Source organism: Eurypyga helias, unplaced genomic scaffold (genome assembly GCF_000690775.1).
Source record: "Eurypyga helias isolate BGI_N326 unplaced genomic scaffold, ASM69077v1 scaffold40184, whole genome shotgun sequence".
Lineage (NCBI taxonomy): Eukaryota > Metazoa > Chordata > Aves > Eurypygiformes > Eurypygidae > Eurypyga > Eurypyga helias.
In genome coordinates, this window is record NW_010246307.1 from 753 (window position 1) to 12612 (window position 11860).

Genomic DNA, 11860 nt, shown 5'->3' on the forward strand with positions numbered 1-11860 from the left:
AGCTGGCGTGGAAAGAGCCCGTTGTCTGCAGGATCAACCGCTCCACTGCGCTTGTCTGGATGGTGACAGAGGAAAAAAGGGCTCGTGACTCTTGCAAAGCGATGGGGAAAGGGGCTCCTGGCTGTAGAACTTCTTCCTGAGAGGAGCCAAGGAGCAGGGTTCAAAGTGGCTGAGCTGTGATGGTGCAGAGCAGCCTGTCCACAGCCCCAGGGTTGTGGTAGAGTCACAGCAGGATACCTGGGAAAAAGGATGAAACCTAGTGAGTCTGGGGTCAGCAGCTCCGTCCTGCTGGAAGATGTTCAGAGCCTTAGGGTGGGAGCTGGTTGAGGAGCCTGGCAGGAGTTGGTGAGCCTCAGGGTGGGAAGGATGTGGTTGCAGGACTGGGGATGAGAGGGGCTGGCACTGACTCTCCCTTGCACATCACACAGCACTGCGCTCAGGGCAAGCCAGCTGCGAGCCAGAGGGGTGGAGATGCTCGCTGCACTGATAACACACGTCCTCCCTCCTTGCAGGCCAGGATGGCTCCGCGAATCTAGCCAGGGAGGCCAGAGCAGGAGATCCTTGTCCATGTGATGGTGGGACTGGGATAGAGAAGCTGCCACGAGGATGTCTGAAGCCAAGACCCTGAGCTCCTCTTGCCTCGTGCTTTCCTTGTTCTCCTTGCACTGGGCTTTGCTCCAGCTGGGCCAGGCTTTTCCCAGCACCTCTGACTACCTCCAACGGGGCTGGCAGCGGCTGCTGGAGGAAGGGGAGGGCTGCGCGGAGTGCCAGCCAGAGGAGTGCCCGGCGCCACGCGGGTGCCTGGCTGGCACGGTGCGGGATGCCTGCGACTGCTGCTGGGAGTGTGCCAACCTGGAGGGACAGATCTGTGACCTGGACAACACCAACCACTTCTATGGCAAATGTGGGGAGCACCTGGAGTGCCGGCTGGATGCCGCGGACCTGCAGCATGGAGAGGTGCCCGAGCCCCAGTGTGTCTGCCTCTCCCACCTGGCTCTCTGCGGCTCCGATGGCAAAACCTACGCCCAGATCTGCAGGTTCCTGGAGGTCGCTCGTGCCCACCCCGATGCCAACCTCACTGTGGCCCACGAGGGTCCCTGCGAGTCAGGTAGTGCCCTAGAAGCGGCTGGGTGGGAAGTGGAATGGAGGCTTGGACCTCTTGGGAAGGAACAACCAAGGGGGTCTGGCTTTAACTATGCCACCTGACAGCAAACCCACAGCATCCACAGGGACATGGCAGCACTGGGGACTGCATCGTAGAGTGGCAGATCCCCCCACCCCAGTCCCCCCACACTGCTGCTCTGGGGCAGACCCTATGGATCCAGTGACTGGAGAGGTCTGGGAGTAACCTTGCCAAATGGGAGTAGGGTTTATGGGAAGCAGCAAATCCTGCCGGAGCAGATGGGGAAGTTCCAGGGAATTGTTAGCGAATTCTTGGCGGCGGCGCTGGGTTCACGCTGGCCTGGCGCTCCCGAGAAAAGCGGCTGTCTCCTGCAAATAGAAACCTGAGTTGATTTGACTTGGCTGTGCAATTTCCATCTCCTGTTTAAAACCCAATGGGGGGCTGGCGAGGAGGGAAGGGGCAGGAAGTGGTGGGGAGATCATGCCCCAGCCTGCCCAGTCCACACAGGTAGCCCACCAGTGTGGTCACTGCAGCCTGAGGGCTGTCAAGGTTAATGCTATTTTCTGTAGATCATCATGTCCTTGAGTTTTTCCCCCAGGTATATGTGGAGGTGGAGGCCTTCCCTTCACCTCTGGGCTCATGCTGTGGGCCAGATCCTGGAGCAAGTATGGATAGGAAGGGTGGTCCTCACTCCATCCCTCTAGGGCAGGGATGTGGGACCTGGAGTTATTTGCTCCATACAGCAGCCAGGGACCTGCTTGCTCCCTTAACTGCTGGTACAAGCCCTGTGCCACAGCAGAGGCCTCGTTTGGCTGGAAGCTCATCTACCTCATCCATCCTCACCAGCCTTGGACTGGGGGAGTGGCCCATAGCTTTTCCCCACGGGAGAAGCACGCTGCAGCTGTGCAGGAGAGCTTCGCTTTGTAGCGTTGCTGTTACTGAACCGTTTCCTGCTGCCCGTGTGCCTCTGAGCATCACTGCGCAGGCAGGGAAAGCGAGGCCGGGAGGGATGGCAATCCCCCATGGGCCAGGGGGGCTGGAGAGGGAGCCCTCAGTTCCAGCTGTGAGGAGGGACCATGTCCTGGGGCAAGGCGAGGGTCTGCCATGGGTGGGAGAGGAGAGGGGCATGGGAAGGCGCCCAGCATCTCTACATGAACCCAATGTTCCCATCCTGGAGGAGGGAAGCCCAGGAGAGTCCTTGGGACCAGCTGAGGGTGGGACCTCTTCTGTCCCCCTTCCCCAGAGCCCCAGATCATCTCTCCTCCCTATGACACATGGAACATCACTGGGCAGGACGTCATCTTCGGCTGCGAGGTCTTCGCCTACCCCATGGCATCCATCGAGTGGAGGAAGGATGGCACGGAGATGCTGCTGCCCGGAGATGACCCCCATATCTCTGTTCAGGTGAGTGCTGCATGGTCCTGAGGTGATCTAGTCCTTCCCAGAACTCGTGGGCAACCAGGCCTCAGGGTGGTCATCCTCTGGGGCCGGCCAAGCCTGGCTGCCTGGGAATAAGAAGGGGTGACTGGAGCCTGCCCACCACCACATGATTGTCTTTTAAGGTCTGCAGAGTCCTGCAGTGGGAGTTTCCCACCTCCCTGCCTTCAGTTTGCTGTGCCTGACGGCTTCCCTCGCAGTTCCCAGCAGGGCTGGAGGAGAAGACATCCCAAGGCACCTTCCAGCCTGCATTATCCTCTGCTCCCACAAGCCGATGCAGGCAGCCCTGGCCCTTTTCTGCCCGTTGCTCCGAGGAGGGCTTCCCTCACAGAGCTGGCACGCCCAGGGGTCAGCATCCTGCCTGTGGCCAGTCCCAAATATAGTGCCCAGCTGGGCGTACCCAGCTATTAGAGGGTTGGGCAGAGGCACAGGGACCATGCAGCACAGCCAGGCACCGGTGGGGAGGAAACTGTTGTGGGATGGATGGGGGGAGCCAGATGGGACCTGGCACCGTTGCAGGGTGACGTGCTGGTCCCCCTCCATCTTTCTGACATTCACGTCACCCCATGCCCTGTCGCAGGGTCTGGCCAAGGGCCTTCTCCCCAAGCAGGACTACCCTGCCTGTCTGAAGGGGACATGGCTGTCCTCCACCCCTGGCCACCGCACCATAATAGCAGCCTGCAGACACAGCTGCAGGCCAGCTGGGTCAGGAAAAAGCTATTTCTTGCTGGGGACAAACAGAAAATAGCATGGCTGGCACCAAAGCAGCCTTTAGACCTCTCTGCCTGTCGAAACAGGGGACCTGGACTCCTCTGAGCCATCCCAGGCTGACTGTGCCCATGGCACAGATACCCCCTTGCTTCTGCCACTCTGCAAACCACCGACCCCAACATCCTCCCCCTGTTTGGGGACCATGGTGGCACTGTGCGCGCAGCTGGGTGTCCAGGGCATGTCTGGAAAGCCCAAATCAGGGGTCCTTCTGGGGCAAGATGTCCATTCTCCCTGCCTCCCGTAGGTAGTGGGAAATGGGGGGACCTGCATCCAGGGGGTCTGCACCTGCCTCCAAAGTGGCACTTAGGGGGGTGCAAAGAGTTTCCCTGGGCTTGTGTCCCCCTTCCTATCCATCCCAGCCCCATGCAGGGCTTTCCTGGCCCCAGCGCTAACCAAAGTCCCCCACTCTTGCAGTTCAGAGGTGGTCCCCAGAAGTATGAAGTGACGGGCTGGCTCCAGATCCAGGGCGTGCGGGTGACAGATGAAGGCATCTACCGCTGCTTCGCCAGGAACAGAGTCGGAGAGGTGGTGGCATTAGCCAGCCTGACCGTCTTCACACCAGGTGAGCACCATGTCCTTGTCCCCACGCTCTCAAGTGGATGAGGGAAGGGGTGTTTGGATGGGGTGGTATGGTGGGAGCTGGAGGTGCCTAGGGCTGTGCTGGGTGTGCCCCATAAAGCTGCCTGCACGGTTTGGCTTTGGTCCTGGTGGGTAAGGGGACAGGCACTGAAGAGGGCACTGTCACATCGTCCCTGTGCTGCTGTTTCAGACCAGCTCAACCTGACAGGCTTTTCCCTGCCGAAGCCTCACACGACGCCTGAGGACTACGGGGAGAGCGAGGAGGACTATTACTAGCCCAGAGATGGGATGTGTGGCTGCAGAGATCACCTTGTCCAGTGTCCGTTCCCTGGAGTCGGGGTCATCTCCGGAACAAGCATCCTCCAGCCCAAAACTTCTGTGAACAGTCCTGGCACGGCAGCCTCTTTTTTGGGGTGGGGGACGGGGTGACACATCCCTTTGCTGGGTGTTCTTGGGGAGGGGACACTGGCTGGTTGGTGGGGCAGGGCTGGGACTGGGGGTGGCTCTGCCTGGGGCAGGGTGAGTCTGTCCTCTGACATGAAGTGGGATGTGGTGGCAGGTGGGACACTGTGAGGACAGTCACACCGTCTGTGACGAGGACTTGGTGCTGGGGGTGGAGGCAGACACCCCCTGGGGAGATGAAGGCCAGGGCAGGGACTTCCCTGCCCTGTACGAAGCATTTTGGGAAGCGGAGCAGGTGGCTGGGACACACAGTGCATCACCCCTGGGGCCAATCTGCATCCTCTGAGTGCGGGGACAGCCAGGCTTCTCCCCAGGATCCGGGGAACCTGCTGCCAAAACATCCTTCTCTCCCATTTTGTTTTTAACCAGAAAAGTAGTGATTTCTTTTTATTTGAGGAAACCAAACCCTTGCGGTTTTCAGTGCTGTCTTTTCTCCAGCCCAACCACCAGTGTGGTCAGAAACACTTCAGCCTTTTTCCACCAACTCTGTGCTTTCCCTTCCCTGCAGCTCTTTACTTTGCCTTTTCAGTTAATGTTAGTTAAAATATACACGTAGGTCAAAGCTGAGACAGACCAGGCAACTGCCCTCTATCCACAAGGATTATTCTGGGGCTGAGGGAGGGTGCAAACACCATGGATGTTCCCTTCTCCTTTGCAGTGGTGCTTGGGTTGAGAAGCCCTCCTGCCCATCCTGGGGCTCACAGCTGCTTGTGGCGTGGATCCTGCCCCTCTCACCCCGCCTGGGGATGAGGGTACCCAGCAGACCATGCCCTGCACCATAGGGATGCATCAAGCTGGCCCTTTGCATCCCCGTTGGTTTGGGTCCTATGCCACCTCTGCCTAACCTCATCCTGGGGTCCTGTGCCCCATGGCACCGGGGGTCTCCATCCAGGTGACCATAGCCCTGCCAGCACAGGGAGGACCGAGCAGCTCTGTGCCTGGCTGGGGAAGGACAGGGAGGCTCCTGTTTCCACTGGAAATGCTCCATTTTTGAAGAAAACCCACCTGCCTCCCACAACTGGTGATTTAGAACACATTCGTTTTAGGGGAAGGTGGGAAGGAAGCCCAGAGCTGCTCTATGCCCAGAGAGGGCTGGCAGGACCCCTCCCCACAGGCAACCTGGGGCTGAGCCTGTGGGAAGCACAATCGAGGCGTGCTTTACCCTCCCCGACCAGCAGTACTTACAGGACTTCTGAGACTCAAAACCTTCCCGTGGACCAAACTGCACCCAGTCACTCAGTCCCAGCTCCAGGGAGGTCCAGAGCTGCGGCGGGGAGCCAGGCCCTGGAAGGAAGGAGTTGGCTTGTCCCCAGGCAGGATGCGACGAGGCTGGTGGCTCTCCCTCTCCTCTCTTCCCCTCAAGAGCTGGCTCAGGCGATGCAATTACAGCATCAAAACCTGAACAAGCAAATAAAAGGGATTTGTCTGGAGTTGGCAGCGGAGCCAAATTCCTGCAGCCGGTGAGGCTGGGCCAGCTCCGGCCCCCAAAAAAAGACAGGGCGCAGCCGGCATCGCGTCCGCCCTGCCTGCCTGCTGGGCTGCCTGTCCTCTGGCAGTGAACCCCTTCTCAGCTGGGGGAGTGCAAGAGCAACTCCTAGTTTCTCCTTCCATCTAACAGCATAATAGCATCCTCTGAGGGCTGCTACATCCAGAGTCGGAGGGTGTTGGGAAAGACCGTGGACAGAAACATGCCATTGGCTTTTATTTTGCCTTTTTTTTGGTGCAAAACCTGCTTTTGGAGAAGCCAGGGTGTTTTCACCCACCCTGATCCCCTCCTCGTTTTGCACACGTATGGGCTGGTGGAACTGGGCCACGCTCAGGCTGAGGCTGCCGTGGGGAAACCCGAGAGCATCCCGGCGCTTCAGCAGTCGCTCACTGTGCTGCCTGCTGCTGCCAGGGGCTGGCCCCTGGCCAGGGCTGCCATGCCAACCCTCCCCAGGGCCAGGATCCCCCTGCCCGCCCTGCCCACGACGGAACGAATCCAGGTCGCGCTGGGTATGGGTGCAGCACTGCACTGGCTGGTTGGAGGGGGGTGTCAGATGGGTTGGACCCCATCTCTGGCTCTCCATGTGCTCTGTAGGGCAACGCCATGCCTGAGAACAGGTGGGCATTTTGGTCTCAGACCTTGCCCCCCTCAGCTTGCACCCAGTTCCTGTGGTACACCCTGGGTACCTGGCAGGGGATATTGTCAGCTCCTGCTCCTGCCCCTCAGGAAGGGCAGCAGGAACGTGGTGGCTGAGAGAGGGGGGAGCTTGGGCAAGAGCCCTTGGCCAAAATTAACCCAAGTGGGGTCTGTGTCTTCCAGTTTCCCCAGATTCCAGCACTGGAAAGGGCTGTCTGGGTTGCAGGAGGATGGCTCAGCCAGTATTGGGTCTCTGCTCTCCCCAAGATGAGGGGCAGCAGAGTGACCCCAGGGGCAAGGAGGGGGCTGGTGTCCCCCTGCCCTGGCTCCTTGTCTTGCTATTTCCAGACACTTAAAAATTAAAGGAGCCAATATCGCTGCATGGCTGGAATCGGTCAATGCCACAGAGCTTAATTGAGGTTATTTGTTGGCTCTAAAAACATTCGGTCAGCTCTGCTGCTGGCTGCAGCCCCTTCCCCGAGAGTGGGGTCCCCTGGGCTCTGCTGTTGGCAGATGCTCTGCTCAGCTCCCGGCACCTGGAGGGTTCTGGGGACCCAGCCAAACCTCACCTGGAGTCAGTGAGGGGACAGAGATTGTGCCACAACAGTAGCACTGAATCTCTTCGCCGACCGATTTCTGGGGCAGTTGCTTTCTAGGGGTGGAGGGAGCCCAGCAGTTCCTGCCAGCCCAGCCGCCTGAGCTCAGAGCAGCAGCTCGGCCCAGATGTTGGGCTGACGTCAGAGATGGACAGGGTCAGCTGGACCGGGAAGCGCTAACGTGGCCACCAGCCTCGGGCATGCACTGGCTCCAGCACCTCCCGGCTGCCCTGGGGTTATGGGCAGCTCCCCAGGCACCGGAGGTCACCGCGGGGCTGGGGGCAAAGAAAGAGGGGCATGTTGCCCTGCCATACCCTGAAAAACCCTGAAGACACACACTAATGGAGTCAAAATTGTGTGGTTAAAAACCCACCAGACGCCAGCCCCTGCGGGGACACGCATAGGGCTGGCATCGTCCTGCCACCAGCAAGCGTTTCGGCCGCCCCTGTCGTGTACTGGACCCGGGCAGGAGGCACATCTGCCCTTCCATCCCAGAGTCCAGATTTGGGACACCGGTGCGATTAGTCGCTAAACAGTGCCATCTCCTGGCAAAGCCACCGGCCACGCCGAGCTCTGTCACCGAGCTGGGCAGCCGGCAAAGGCACATCGGGCACTAGGGACCCCTCGAGCATCCCAATCCCCCAGACCCAGCCCTGCCTGCTCCATGCCCATCCCCTGCCCCTGGCAGCAGCTCTGCCTTGCTGGGCGATGCCATCCCAATCGATGTGGGTGCTAAACTGTCACTCAGAGGAGCCAGAGCATCCTCCTGACGCCGGGTTTGGGTGGCCGCGGCAGGCACAGCTGGGATGGGGCAGAGCTTGGAGATGCTCAGCCGCTGTCCTTGGATGTGTGCTTTAAGCCAGGGCTGCAAAAGGGTCAAAACAGCTCTTGGCTGCCCCACAGGTTCTCCTGCACCATGGGCATCTCCTGTGGGAGAGGGATGGCTTCTGGCAGGGGTCTCAGCAAGCCTGGGCTGAAGGCTGGTCATGCCTGGGTGGAAACTGGCAGCACTGCCTGAGACACTGAGCTACCAGGCGTGAGGAGCTCGGCCAGAGCCAGGAAGACAAGCGGGGCAGAGTGGCCAGCTACACCCAGGACTTCTGTCCCCATCCCTGGGGAGGTGGCATTTATCCTTGTGCCCTTTGCACAGCACTTCTTCACCCTGCTGTGCCGGTTCAGGGAGAAAATAAAAAGAGCCAGGTTGCTTCCCTGCCTCCACCCAGCACTTATGCCATCTGATAAACAAAATGGAAATAAATCCTCCTGCATTTGCAGCAAATAGGTCTCCACGGGGGGTTGCTTTCAATAATTCAAATGCCATTGCAGAGCAGAGCCCACGCCAATGGGTTTTAATAAACACAGCCATAATGTGACATGCAATTTATTATTAAGCTTAAAACAGGAAGCAAAGAGTTTAATAAAAGCACCAGGTTCCCCGTATCAGTCACAGCAAGCGGGGGGATGCTGGCTGTGGGGAGAGGCTGGCCGAGCTGGCTACAGAGGCACGCAGAGTCGGGTTCGCTTTGCCCCGGAGCTTGGAACCTCAGGGAGGTGAGGGCAGATTAAAGCCTTGGGTTTAGTCCCTCATCTCCAAGATTTTCTGTCCCACATCCCTTCCTAACTCAGCTCCACCTGGACAGCCCTGCCCTTTAAAAGCAGGCAGAGTGGGTAGCAGTGTGGCTGTGCCAAGTGGGGTGCTGCAAGGTCTGGGGGCAGGAGCTGGTGCTGCAGCCTTCTTGCTATCCCCGCTGTGGGCTTCCCTAGGTGCTTGAATGGTGACTGTTCCCCCAGGGATCTGGCTTTTTTGCCTTCTGTCCTTGATCTTGCATCATAGCAGTACCCTTTACTTCTGGGAAGAGTCCTGATAGCCCCCAGTACCTTCTGCAGGGACCAGCACAGTAGCTGGAGGAGGGGTGGGAGTAGTGCAGGGACTGCTTGTGCTGGTCCCCCATGGAAATGGGGTTTGTATGATTGCCCTGCAATCTGACTTGGGAGAATGACCTCAAGGAGATGCAGTTCCATGGATGAAAGCTTTAGTCATCCTATATTAAACAACAGAGATTCCCTTCTGCTCCAAGGCTGTAGGAGATGAGGGCTTTGTCCCAATCCAGCCAAGGGGCAGCCAGGGGCTCCAGGGCACCTGCAGCTCCTTCCAGTGGAGCAAGCAGCCTCCTATCTTAAGGAGGGCTTTCCAGCCAGATAAAGCCACGCAGGCAGCCTCCAGCTTGGCTGAAGTGCTGTGCTGGCAGGGCTGCACGTGGGGCAGCTTTCGCAGGCCCTTTACTGGTGTTGACAGCAGAGGGTCCATGCTGGGATTGATGCTGGATAACACCCTCCGGCTTCTGCCAGCACTGGTGCCTGGTGGAGCCTGTTTAAAGGGCTTTAACTTAATATTGCTTTTGTTTTCCTCAGCTGTGTTTACTGAAAGCACTACTACTTCTGGCTTTAAAAGCTCAAGAGCTGCTGTTGTGACTCTGTGCATCCACTGCTGAGGCTGTGAGTGGGATATGGAACCTGGATGCAGTGAAAGAACATAGTGTCTTGTCTGTCCCCTTGAGGTGACGAACTCTATGCAGGGCCGTCAGCTGGGGGAAGGACCTGCCCTTTTTGGTATGTGGAATGCTTGTCTTGGTTATACTTTTTTATGTAGTTTATGGGACTTCCCAGGCTGGCTCCCCATGCCTAGCACTGCTCCCTTCAACCTGGGCTTTTCTTCTGCATGGGGCTGGAGTGTGGGACTGGGGTCTGACCCCCTGGTGAGAGGGGGATGATCTGGAGCAGGGAAATAACCTGTGTCTGGGCACAACCTGTGGAGAGCACAGGTACCCTTTGGAGAGTGCCTGGGGGGGGTGTTATCTCGGAAGCAAGGAGATGCTCAGCAGGGACCTGCCTTATCAGAGGGCTGGTTGCTGTCTCTCCTCGCAGCCCTTTCTTCCCCAGGGCTGGTCTCTGTCACTTTTCTGCTCTGTAACAGCCAGAGGCAGGCGGAAATGGGAGCTCCTGTGCCTGGTCCCTGCTGGAGCACACTATATCGGAAGTAGGGGGGGTATCTGGCTTGCAATTACGAAGCCTTTGGCTTGGCAGGCCTGAAAGTGTGAGTGATGGGGTCTCTGCAGAGCAGGCCCTGAGCCCTGGCAGGTTGGGGAGTGCTCAGACCCCTCAGCAGCCTCCCCGGCTGCCAGGTTCAGCTGGTTGGGAACGAGGGTGGGGAGCATGGGACAGCAACTTTGGGCTACTAGTGAACACCCCAGAAAGTCACTTGGCTGGATGCCCACATCCACAGCACAGCCTGAGCCCTCCCTTTTGTCCTCCCTTTCCCAGCCACAGCTGGGAGGAGAGGCAGAAGCAGCATCTCCCATTCCCACTCTCCCTTCTTGCTCTGCAGCTGCATGTTGTGGTGTGGAGGGTGGGGGTGGCTGCTCAGCATCTCTCTGAGACATTTGCTGGACCCACTTCTTCCCTGTCAGGAGAGCACAGGTAGGGAGGAAAAAAAACCCAGAAAGGTCTGTTATTGCATCTTGTCTGGAGCCAGTGGGACTAAAAGGGTCTTGGGAATCCTGGTCTGGTGTGTCCTGCAAGTATATCCACAGCCAGTGGATTGAAGCCCCCATGCCTGTAGAAAACAAACCATCAGCCACTGAGCTGCAGGATGGGACTGGCAGTTGCCTCGCAATCATTCTGGGAGGGAGGATGCTGCCTGTCCTGCCCAAGGATGGAAAAGCCAGGAACATGTGCTGCTGATTCTAGCTCAACAGGGCTTGCTGTAAACATGGGGAGAGGGCTGAAAGCCCCGAGTGCATTAGGATGGTGTCCTCAGCAGTCATCCCAAACTCCAGCTCTCTGCCACCGACAGCTTGCTCTGGCCTTGGGGAAGGAAGGGTTAAGCTGCAGGTCTCAGCAAAGCAAGTGCTCTCCAAAAATCCAGCCAAGCTACCCAAATGCTGGCCTCCCCTCTGCCCCCAGCCTTATCCATCTCTCTTATCTGCCCTGGGCAAGAGCAGGGCATTTCCCCTCCTTGGACTGACGAGGAGCAGAGCTGGCGACAGGCGGAAGCCAGCGCTGACTGCAGGCTGGCCTCGGGGAGGCCGTGGCCGTGGCGTCCCGGCTGCAGGGCGGCCTCTGTAGCTGCAGGTCAGAGATATGGAGGGACAGAATGGTCTGCCGTGGGGCTGCACACCCCGAGGGGGTCCCCCTGTCCCTGGCTGTCCCATACAGGCTGTTTCGTACCCCCACGATGGCCAGAGGAACCTCATTTCTGTCGTCTGCGTGTAGTGAGCTGCTGGGTCTCCCTGGAGAGCAGGGATCACAGCACTGGGGGTGGCAGCTCTGCAAGGTCTACGTACCGTCTGGGCACTGATATCTGAGGGCAGGGCAGCCCGCTTCGGGGTGACATCGTGCAGCCCAGGCAAGCTGGGGCTCAGCTCTGCCTGTGCCAGGGTGCAGGTGGGGTCTTCAAAGAGCCCAGACAGGGGTGTTGCACCCAGCGAGGGCTGTGGTGTGAGTGAGATCCCGGGGCAACTCCGGCAGCACGGTGAGCTCTGCTGACACCAGGCAGGCTTGGATGGGCTGTTTAATTAAATGTGAAGGGCTTTCGCACTTCACAAGCTGCAGCCCTCGCCGCAGCCTGAGCGACTTCGAGAAAGAGGCCATTTATTAAAAGAGAGAGCGGCTCTGGCTTTTCCGGGCAGCCATCAAATGGCACATTTAATTGTCTCGGCTTGTTTAGCTGTCGCACGGGGAAAGACTCATGCTGAGCTCTTCAGCCTTTCC

The 11860-nt window shown here is 58.6% G+C and overlaps 1 protein-coding gene across 1 annotated transcript; it reads left to right on the forward strand.

Annotated features, from left to right (window-relative positions):
- The first annotated feature begins 501 nt into the window (after positions 1-501).
- LOC104508654 (kazal-type serine protease inhibitor domain-containing protein 1-like) lies at positions 502-4186 on the forward strand. The gene is made up of 4 exons (XM_010150357.1): positions 502-1108; positions 2367-2527; positions 3746-3893; positions 4101-4186. Exons 1-4 carry the CDS (start codon positions 607-609, stop codon positions 4184-4186), a joined length of 897 nt encoding a protein of 298 aa, XP_010148659.1. The 5' UTR covers positions 502-606.
- Positions 4187-11860: the final 7674 nt, after the last annotated feature.

Excerpts from the sequence above, each read along its gene's own strand:
- LOC104508654 (XM_010150357.1), top strand. The coding sequence starts at position 607 with ATGTCTGAAGCCAAGACCCTGAGCTCCTCTTGCCTCGTGCTTTCCTTG. Across the intron at positions 2,528-3,745 it reads ACCCCCATATCTCTGTTCAG|TTCAGAGGTGGTCCCCAGAA; the intron begins GTGAGTGCTGCA and ends CCACTCTTGCAG. Across the intron at positions 3,894-4,100 it reads CCTGACCGTCTTCACACCAG|ACCAGCTCAACCTGACAGGC; the intron begins GTGAGCACCATG and ends CTGCTGTTTCAG.